This window comes from Dermacentor silvarum, chromosome 4 (assembly GCF_013339745.2).
Source record: "Dermacentor silvarum isolate Dsil-2018 chromosome 4, BIME_Dsil_1.4, whole genome shotgun sequence".
In the NCBI taxonomy this organism is placed as follows: Eukaryota; Metazoa; Arthropoda; class Arachnida; order Ixodida; family Ixodidae; genus Dermacentor; species Dermacentor silvarum.
This window is the reverse complement of record NC_051157.2, coordinates 179,236,996-179,248,211: the sequence shown is the minus strand read 5'-3', so window position 1 is coordinate 179,248,211 and position 11,216 is coordinate 179,236,996. Positions and strand designations below refer to the sequence as shown.

The 11,216-nt window shown below is 49.9% G+C and overlaps 1 protein-coding gene across 1 annotated transcript in view; it reads left to right on the top strand.

The window, feature by feature from the left end:
* The first annotated feature begins 627 nt into the window (after positions 1-627).
* The window catches only part of LOC119449073 (luciferin 4-monooxygenase-like), a 43,462-nt gene continuing 32,873 nt past the window's right edge, over positions 628-11,216 (top strand). The window contains exon 1 of the mRNA XM_037712263.2: positions 628-681. Within this exon, the coding sequence (XP_037568191.1) occupies positions 628-681 (54 nt within the window). The remainder of the gene's footprint in view (positions 682-11,216) is intronic.

The following is an 11,216-nucleotide window of genomic DNA, read 5'->3' as shown; positions in this document are numbered from 1 at the left end:
AGAAGCTGCAAAAGGAGCCGGGCAAGACAAGCCAGCAGCGACTCCGGATTCTTCGGCTCTTGACGGAAGAGGCAAAGATTTGTCCAACGAAGAAAGCAAACAACCGCCAACGACACACGGTGAAGGAACAGAAGGCGGAGGGGCGAGTGATGCAGAGGGCCGACCAGAGCCGGACACATCGGAACCAGGGAGCAACCAGGAGCCCCTCGTTAAGAGCGGCTCCCGAGCGACGAGCGTCACCGGCGCAGCGAAACGCACGCACGCCGAACGCGGGAACGAGAAGGATCAAGCGACAGACGCTAGCAACGAGGAGCCTCCGACGAAAACGACGCAAGGGAGACGACTAGGCTTAAGACCAAAACCAACTGTACCGACGGACGCAAGAGCCGCCGAAAAGCAGGCCTTGCAACAAGGCCGACCTCCCCAAACAGACGGCACTGGTGACAACAAAAGCGTCTAGCGACGCGCTAGACGCGAAAGGTAAGCGCTGTGCTCTCGCTCTCTTCTAACCGCTGCAAAATGGCTTCTGCTCTTACGCTTAAAGTTGCCAGTCTAAATGTGCGAGGTTTAGCCACGAAGAAAAAGCAGAGCCAAGTGCTGCGCCTTTTAACTGAGCAAGGTATCGATATGCTTGATATACAAGAGACAAAGGTCGAAGGGCTCGAGGAGACCGAGAGCATGGTGCGGCGTTTCACGTCTAGGTTTTGTGCTATTGTCAGTCACGCAGTTGGTACTTCTGCCGGTTGTGTCTTGTTTGTCAAAAAGCTAACAGGTCTCCTGTTTCAGTCGCATGTTTCACTTCCTTCGGGACGAGGAGTTGTCTGTGATTTTGTGTTTTGCTCTACTCAATGGCGCGCTGTCTGCATATATGCACCTACCGCAGTTGATGAGAGGGCGGCCTTTTTCGAATCCGTTCAGCAACATCTGAACACGGAAAGGCAGCTCATCCTGTTGGGCGACTTCAATTGTGTTCTGAGCGCCAGTGACAAAACTAGCGGGCGCACCTTCAGGGATAAAAGTACTGAGGTTCTTTTTCGCTTAATTGACGATTTTGCTTTGGAGGATGCGGGCGATTGTCTGGTGAGCAAGAGCCAGCTTAAGTACACTCATTTCCAGGGTACCAGCCATGCTCGACTCGACAGGATTTACGTGTCTGCATGCTTGGTCCCAAAGTGCCATGGCTATGATGTAGTGCCCGCGCCGTTCTCGGACCATTGCATGGTTGAATGTTCCATTGGAACCAAAAAACGAGGCAGCAGTTTCCAGTGGGACCTTTGGAAATTGAACAACCAACTGCTCAATGATGTAGAATTCACCAGAGGTGCGGAGGAAGAAATTAGTAAAGTCACTGGTGATGGAATGCATGAATTGGGCCAGGAATGGGAACTATGCAAGCAACAGATCAATATAAAAGCTATTGAAAGGGCGAGCTGCATGCGTTACCAGAAAAAAATAAATGAAACGCAGTTAAAGACTATGCTAGAAAAATTACTAGCTCTGGAGTGCAACGCGCCTGGCTTATATATGGATGACGTCAGAAAGATAAAACAAAAGCTAGAACTGAACGCAGAAGAACGCTATCGCGGAGCGCTTGTCCGCGCCAGAGCGCAGGAACTAGACGCGGCGGAGACGCCCACAAAGCGGGCGTTAGGGATGGAAAAAGCGCACGCAAAGCGGAATCACGTCAGTGAGATAGAATGGGCGGGACGCAGCACGACAGATAATGAAGAAATCGGGCAAGCTTTCTTTGAGTATTATCAGGCATTGTTTGATCAGCGGAATGTTGACTTCGACCGGTTTAAAGAAGTTTTTTTGAGGGCGATACCACGACTAGACGAGGAACGAAAACTAAGACTGGAAACGGCCATTAGCGAGCAAGAAGTACAGCGTGCAATAGATAATTTAAACCCTGGGAAGTCACCTGGGCCCGATGGTTTGAGTGCAGCCTTCTATAAAGCATTCAAGGAACAACTAGCTCCATTGGTGACTGCACTATTTAATGAGGCATATGAAGTAAATGCACTGCCGAAGTCGTTTGGGACGTCACGTACTGTACTTATTCCGAAAACTGATAAAGCAGATAAACTTAAGCAGGTATCGTCGTACAGACCTATAGCTCTGACAAACGTGGACTATAAAATTTATATGAAGGTTCTTGCTGGGAGACTACATAGGTTATAGGCGAAATAGTCGGCCCTCACCAAATGTGTGGGATCAAAGGTCGTTCCATTCTTTACAACATTCACAAGGCGCGATGTGTACTCGAATGTTGTGATGCCACATATGCACGTGTGGCGTTACTACAGTTGGACTTAGAAAAGGCTTTTGATTGTGTGCCACATTGTATTTTGTTTTGCATATTGGACAACATCAATATCGGTTCAGTCATCCGAGAGGGAGTGACTTTGGCGTACCGCAACTGCACTACGAGGCTAATTGTTAACAAATTGCTGGGGGCCCCCATAAACGTACGACGTTCTGTGCGCCAGGGTTGCCCCCTCAGCCCTCTATTGTTTGACATCTACATAGAAGCGCTATGTCTTTATATAATACAGAACGATGCAATCCATGGATTCAATCTACAGGCGACCGAGGTTAAATTGCTCGCCTATGCAGATGATGTTGCGGTTCTTTGCAGGGACAAGGAAAGTATTACCAGAACAGTCGAAGGAGTGAAGCGCTTCAGTGAGGTAACCGGAAGTGGGGTAAACTGGGGTAAGTGCCTGGGATTTTGGCACGGAGAATGGCCTTCGACCCCAGACACATTTGCCAACGTGGCTTGGGTTACGACGCCACCAAGGTACTTGGGGGTGCCGCTGGAATTTTATAAAGACACTGATCCATACTGGCGAGCGCAGGCGCAAGAGACGCGAGAAAAAGCGGACCGATGGAAAAGTTCTCGTCTATCAGTCTTCGCAAGAGCTACGGTATGCAACCTTTTTTTGATCAGCAAGTTGTGGTACGTAATGCAAGTGCTGCATTGTTCCCGAGTAAATGTGCAGAAGCTGCACCGTGTTTTTGCTGTCTTTGTTTGGGCGTCCAGTTGGGAGAGGTGCAGCCGCACGAACTTGTTTCGGCAGGTGAAGGCCGGTGGTTTAGGACTGGGACATTTGTTTGTGTGACAGATTGTAAACAGGTTTTTATTTTTCCGAGATGTTAGAGACCCATTCCTGCGTACGGTGTGTCAGCAAGGACTCGGGCGTGCATTGCCTAATTTTGTGGTGACGACGCAATATGTTTCAGGTGGCGTTCGTGGTTTCTTCAGAGAAATTGTTGTAAGTCTCAAATTTCTAAACACACGTTTTTCGATGGAGTATTTGAGTAGCGTTAAAAGGAAAAAATTGTACAAAGATGTTTGTGACGTGGTGTTTCCCGTGCCCTTGTACAGGGCCGTATACTCTGGAGGCCCAGGTGGAAATGTTTTAAAGAGAGTTAAAAAAATGCAGGTGTCGCCGGGAACCAAAACCTTTTTTTTTCATGTTACACACTGGAACTTTAACTGTTAAATCTTTTCTAGAGGAAAGGGGTTTCTTTCTACCTTGGGGTTCCCACTGCCTCATATGCAAGCAGCTTGAGACAATAGACCATGTTTTTCTTCACTGCTGGGAAGGGGTATATTTTTGGGATGTGCTACAAAGAACCATTAAAAAAGAATTACCGCTCGACTCTTACGGGATCAGGTACCTGCCAACAGATAATGAGGATGGTTTTCCGTTTGACCAGATTATGCTGATGGGCCTCCACAGTATATGGCGCTCCAGAATGGCTGGCTATTTTTGTGACCCAGACGCAAGACCAGCACGCATGTACTTCCGCGAAAGTGTGCACAGGTTTCTTGAGATATTGAAAGCACAATCAGATGTTCCTGAGTGGCTGTCAAGGCTGGAGCCTTTGGTAGTGCTCAGGGAATTATAAAATAACAACACTTGGCCACAGTGGCATATTGGCCACTTGAGCGATCTGCCGTACTGTCCATTGTTGTGTGTTCTTTTCTTGTACTGTGTCGAAGCCCGGCAATAAAGAAAAAAAAAAGCTTCGTGGCGTAGTGGTTAGCGCCGCGCGTTCGGGAGCGAGGGGTCCCTGGTTCGATTCCGCGCTACGGACACAACTTTCGGATTTTTTTTCTCATAAAAGTAGACGTGGCTACCTACTACGACGACGACGACTACTACTACGACTACTACTACATACTACAGAGGAGGGAGAGACCCACACCCTAAGAAGCTTCGCCCCTAAAAAAATTCCGAAAATTGTGTCCGTAGCGCGGAATCGAACCAGGGACCCCTCGCTTCCGAACGCGCAGCGCTAACCACTACGCCACGAAGCGCACATGGACGCACGCACCACGATGACAATAAATACCCAACATTAACGAAAGACTGCGCGTTTCTAACGCGTTTGTGCTAGCGCGTTACGGCCCGTGTAAGAAGCTGGTGTAAGACGCTGTGGCCTCTCCGCCTTACCCCCGTATTCATAAACGCTGATGGCGTCGGCAAACGCGGTGCACGTTCCGGCATGTGTAAACGGCTGCGTAAGACGCTGTGGTCTCTCCCCCTTACTAGAGAGTACTGCACGTTTCTAAGGCGTTTGTGCTAGCGGCCCCTTAAGCGGGAGATGGTGCAATTATAATGAAGGGTGCTGTTATAAAATAGGAATGACGTCACACATGGCGCGTGTCATTGGTGGAAGTCAATCGTTCGATTTAGTGCGGTGACTCGATTTAGACTGGGTGAATTACACAGAAGATTCACGGTTTACCGATGATTCCCTCCGTAGCTTTGCCCACGCATCATCATTCACCCCGTGGATATGCGGTGTTTTTTTGACCTGTCAGAACACTTTTATCGGCAGACGTTGCCTGTCTGGTCTTCACCACGCATCTGACTCGTGAACTGCCAGCTCTCCTGCATTGAAATGCTTCACTTGCAGGCTTATGGACTTCCACAGTAATTAGTTGCGTTTGCGCTTGGGCTATCTGGAGCATGTCAAAATTATGTGACGAAGAAGACGTACACCACGCACTGAAGATGATGCACCCCACCAACAGCAGCATCATCGTGATGGCTTCACGAAACATAACGCTGAAGTTACGGTTTAGAGCGCTGCCCGAAGTAACTGTTCTGATAGGCAACAACAACAGCAACTGTTCTAGTCGCCTGTTCCGTGCCAGTATATCCCAGGGATCTACATCTACGCCTGTTGCGGCCAATAAACCTCATTTTAATTGGTGTATGTGCTGGGTACAACCTTTCATCCTGGAACTCCGCACCCGTGCGCTTCATACCGTTATGCCCCACCGTCGACGCCCCCTCCATCCGTCATCTGGTCCGGGGTGCCTTACCAGAGGGATCTGGGGGGTCTTCAGCGGCCCTGACGACAGTGATTTTGAGGGCTGGCTATCGTCTTACGTTAGAGTAAGGGTCCACAACCAATGGGATGGCGCCTCTAAATTGAACAATGTCATCTTATACCTTTCTAATGTGGCTAACCTGTGGTTTAAAAACCACGAGGCACATATTTCCATCTGTACCCACATAGATCTATTCGGGTGCCCAGCCATACGACAGTTGCGCGAGCGCGCACAGGATATTCCCAGGCTTTGGGCGAGCACGCACAGCCGCCGGGCGAATCGTTCACAAAATATACTGAAGACGTTCTCGACCTTCGACCTCTCGACGCGCATCAGTGCCTCTATACCCGAATCTTAGAAAATGAAGCACGTCATGAAGGGCATTGACGATGACGTCTTTCAGATGCTGCTTGCAAAAAACCCGACCAGCGTAGCGGAACTCATCAAATTGTGTCAGAGCTACGACGAACTCCAGAAACAGTGGGCCTTGACTCGTCGCCTGGTTGCAAACGACGACAATATCGTAGGCCTAGCTCTCAATTCAGACCACTCAACACAGCTGCCGCAGATCCAGGCGCTCATACGTGTACAAGTAGCTCGGCAGCTGTTACTGGTACAGTTTGCTCAGCAAGAGCCCCAGCCGCGTCCTGCTCCTTACCCATCACCCGCTATTCGGTAGGTGATCGAAGCAGAAATTGCCGACGCTGTGCCAGTGTCCCATCAGCCGCATCCGGTAGCTGCTCTTGTCACATACGCCGTCGTCGCACGTCATCGAACGCACACTGTTTTCAGACTATTTCCCGCGCCCCGTGCGCCGGCCTCGTGGCCGCAAACGCTTGGTATACTCCTGACAAGAAACCAATTTGCTTTGCCTGTGGCCGCCCCGGAAATATCACTCGCTACTGTCGCCGCCGCATGCCGTTAACCGCCTTATATGTCTATCAACCGACGACTCGCTATGCCGATCGGCCACCACTCCGCTAGACTTCAGGATCACCTCCAAGCGTCCTGATCGTCATGCCTCCTTCGCCCGATACTCTCCCTCACCACGTCGGCGCTCTCCCTCCTCAATGCGTCGTCGTTCCATGCCTACAGAAGAGGAAAATTAAACGCCGTAGTTCGTGACGCAAGAACTAAGTTGCCGTCGCAGCGTCCAACTACTCACATTTCTCCATCGAACGCCATTGCTGTTTCTGTCGAAGGAGTCTCAACTCTTGCCCTTGTGGACACTGGTGCCGCCATTTGTGTTATAAATGAAAGACTCTGTCGCTCCATTCGGAAATAATGACTCCAGTTGCTGGCGTAGCCCTCCGTACCGTAACAGCGCAGCACGTTCAGGCGTTAGCAGCTTGTACGCCCCGAGTTGTAATTGAGGATATTATATACAGAATTGAGTTCATTGTGCTGCCATTGTGCTCTCACGGCGTAATTCTTGGATGGGATTTCCTCTCACGACACAAGGTCATTGTGCACGCGCGTGTGTAGTGCATGAAAAAGCGCTTATTGTGAGATGCGGCTATCTTTATAAGGGGCACGTTCAAAGCACGACATGCGCAGTAGGTGCCAACTAGGGGCACGTGTACATGATGAAGCACGTAGTTGCATATTCCCTTTTTTTCGAAGAGAAATTGACGCATACAAACCCAAAAGAAGGTTAAAAGGTAAATTAAAATGTCCAGGCACTATCACTGTTCTTTCTGGCAGAGGATAACAGTGTGGTGCTCTATGGACGTGATTACTCCTACGAAGGGCGTCCGGTTGTGGCCGCACCGTCTCCAGATCAAGCTGGGAAGATAACTCAGCAGAATCAGTCGGAGGTTCGACCACCGGTCGCATTTCTCTGGAAGTCAGGTGCTCCCTGATGCGCCTCAGCTGTTGTCCGCTTTCTATGACTAGATTGTGCGACCGTGGTGGGCCTGCAGAGCCAATTACCACAGCTGGGGACCAGGTTTTGCGTATGGTGTTGTATACAGACACTGTGGAACCACTGCGAAGCGCTGGCTGGCGCTTGGCAGTCCGGTTATAGTTGCTTTTCCCTTATCTATCGAAGACGGTTGCGAACGGACTCTGGTGGCACAGTCCGAGGCTCAAGGTGCTGAGGGAGCACTGTCAGTCGAGTTCTGGTTTGACGTCCCATCAACCTCTGAGCAGGTGACTTCAGTTCTTCATCCCTTGGCGTATTTCTCCAGTCCAGTAGAGCTCTGTAAAAATCAAACTTTGCGAAAGGACATTTCTTAGCACTTTTTTGGCCTCTTGAACTGCACGCTCCCCCATGCCGTTACCGCGAGGATAATAAGGGCTTGACGTTATGTGGACGATTCCTATAGCTGGGCAGCAAAAGACCGGAAACAAGCACTGTTCAAAGGCGGTCCATTATCCCTGCACAGCTTTTTCCGAATCTCAAGAGTCGCCAAAACAAGCATGCAGGCGTAGTTTACGGCTCCTGCTTTTGATTGACGTAACTTTTGAATCTCGAAAAAGAATGAGTAGAAATCAACAAGGATCAGGTACGTCTGGCCATCATGGTAAAATGTATCAAGCACGATGACAAGCCATGGCAGAATTGGTATATCGTGGTTCAGCATAGGCTTGGCTTGTACTTTTGGCAAGCTGTACATGACTTAGCTAGAGCTGAAATGCACTGCGTTCATTCCGGGCCAGAACATTACCTGTCTGGCTCTCATCATTTTTTCTCCTTTCGTGGGAGGCGTGTAGCAAGCGGAGAACTTCCGGTCGCTTGGCTAGAGGAATGACGATTTTGTTGCTCCTGAGTAGCAGGCCGTCCTCGACGTGCAGCTCGTCGCGGTAGCACCGTTGCGGGCGCAGTGGAATAGGTCCAGTTACAGTGATCACGACTGCGAGCGGGCAAAAGTCGAACTTTCTCCTTTATGCGACCTTCATTCAGATGATTCTTCTGAACATCACCCTAAATTAGTCGTCGCTGAGGAGGCCGACATTCCTCCGCACGCCGCGGCTGTTTTACCTTTGTCCTGTAGAAGCATCTCTGAGGCCACTGTTTTGTTCGCCCCTTCTGAGACATTCACCGCAAAAAATACTGTTCCGCGTCCCTTCGCGACCCTCGATTTCTCGGCTGTTTCAGCCATATTTTTGTCTGCAACTTTTTGTCCGCTCAGCCCACAGTGCTGCATGGCGAATGTCTCAGCCATGTCCAAGACATTCAGTTCCTGCACAACGTCGACGTGCCAGATGCTACATCTCGCGAATACCTTACTGATATCGGCGCTCTTTCTGCTTCCGACAAGTTTTGCACCGACATCTTTGGCCCATTCATCGCTGACGGCCTTGCACCAGATCAGCGTTCGGAGCTGATGGCCGTCCTGTACCATTTTATTCTTTTTTCGACGCTATTCAGCCTTCGCTTGGATGTACGTAAACTGCCACGCCCCACATCGACACGGGCTACCATTCACCACTGCGGCAACGACCATACCGTGTGTCTCCTACTGAAGTGCCGTGTGATTAGTGAGCATGTCGACTACATGCTTCGCCGCCACATTATTCAGCCCTCTCATATACTGTGGGCCTCGCCGGTGTTTTCGTTAAGGAGGATGGCTCTATTCGCTTCTGTATTAACTTTAACCGCCTAAATAATATCGACCGCAAGGACGTGTACTCTTTACCGAGAATAGATGATGCCCTTGATGGTTAGGGGTCTGAATTATTCTCTTCACTCGACTTGCGCTCAGGGTATTGGCAGGTACCCATGGCCGATGCTGACAAGCCCAAGAGTGCATTTGTTATCCGTGATGGAATTTATGAGTTCAGCGTGATGCCTTTCAGCCTCTGTAATGCCCCCGCAACGTTCGAGCGAATGATGGACACTGTTTTGCGTGGCGTGAAATGGCAAACGTGTCTGTGTTACTAGGACGATATTGCCGTCTTTGCTCAGATTTTACAACACATCTTCACCAGCTGAGGTGCGTTCTAACGTGCCTCACCAACGCTGGACTCCAACTTCATCTCAAGAAATGCCACTTTGCTGTTCGCAAGTTAACCATTCTTGGCCACGTTGTGTCTAAGCACGGCATACAACCTGATCCCGCGAAATTACGTGCCATTTCTGACTTTCCCAGACCGACAAATCTCAAAGAACTTCGCAGTTTCGTCGGCTTATGTTCGTACTCTCCACGTTTAATTCGCAACTTCGAATCTCTAATAAGACCTCTGAAACAGCTACTGGGTCGCTCCGGTGACCTGTCATCATGGTCTCTAGCCTGCGACGAGGCGTTCACTACTTAACGACGTCTTCTCGCTTCACGTCCTATACTTCGTCACTTCGATCCTGCAGCACCCACGGAGGTCCACACAGACACCAGCAGAATAGGCCTCGGCGCTCTCCTAGCACAACGAAAACCCGGGCTTCCTGAATACGTTGTTGCTTATGCCAATCGTGCACTCATAAAAGCAGAGACCAACTATAGGGGAACTGAAAAAGAATGCTTAGTCATCGTATGGGCCCTTAGCAAGTTCCGCCTTTACTTGTACGGCCACCCATTTGACGTCGTCACGGATCATCACGCCCTTTGTTGGCTATCAAATTTGAAAGACCCATGTGTCCGCCTTGCCCGATGGGCTCTTCGACTTCAAGAGTTCGACGTCAACGTCGTCTACCGCTCTGGCCGCAAACATTGGGATGCTGATGCTCGGTCACGGTCTCCTCTGTCTGCCGACATTAGTTGCCTGTCAACTAGCACGCATTGGCTCACCTCTCAACATCGACAGAATTGCTTCAGAGCAGTGGCATGACCCTTGGATGGCGGCCGTCCTCGACCGTCTTTCCGACACGCCGACGCTGCCATCTTCTCGCGCACTCCATCGCCAAGATGTTCACGTCGCCATTCGCGACGACCTTCTGCGCCGACACAACTACGCATACGACGGCCGCAAATGGCTACTTTCACACGCCAATTGGTTGTGTTGATCGAAAGCTTACTTTCACCGCATTTCTTACATCTTCAGAATCATAAAAAATGCTTACAGCAGCACAATCGATGAAGAGTTTTCAGATCTTTAGTGAGTTTTGTCAAGTTTACAGAATGTGTACTCCATGCGACAACTCACTGCAAGTAGATCACATATGCAAACATCAACTATGTCATGTCTACCAGGCTTGAAAAGCACCCATACAGCCACTAAAAATTATGACTGGCACAACACACTGAAAAACAGTGAAAGAAGTGAAGCCGCTACATACAATGACATACTCCCACCAAGCAAAGTACCCAACATCTACCTTCATACTCGTTTTACTAAAACAATTTCCCTAATAACTCAAACTTGCAGCATTATTTCAATCAGAAGCGTTTCAATATGTACGGTACACATTTTAAATATCCTTACTTTAATCAATGCTATTGCTGCTGATGCACTATCTTGGTGTAGACAATTGTGTACATAGCCAATGTCGGAAACCTCCGCCTTGCCGTTCAGCTGGAGCTTTGCAGCCCCTTCCCTTACCCGCCCGCGCATTTGATCGTGTGGGAATTAATCTCTATGGTACGCTTGCTATGACACCCGCCAGTAACCGCTGAATCATCGTCGCCGTCGTCCATCTTACGCGATATGCTGAAACTGCGGCACTCCCTACCGCCACGGCACGCGACGTCGCCTCCTTCCTGGTCCACTATTTCATCCTCCGTCAAGGTCCACCTTGTGAAAATCTCAGCCACAGAGGGCGCGTCCTTTTGTCTGAGGTTGTCGAAGCTCTTCGGGCTCAGTGCCATGTTATACATAGAACCAGCACCGCGTACCAACCCCGGACCAATTGACTCGCCGAACGTTTCAACCGGACCCTGGGTGATATGCTGGCCATGTACGTCGCATCTGACCACAGAGATTGGGACCT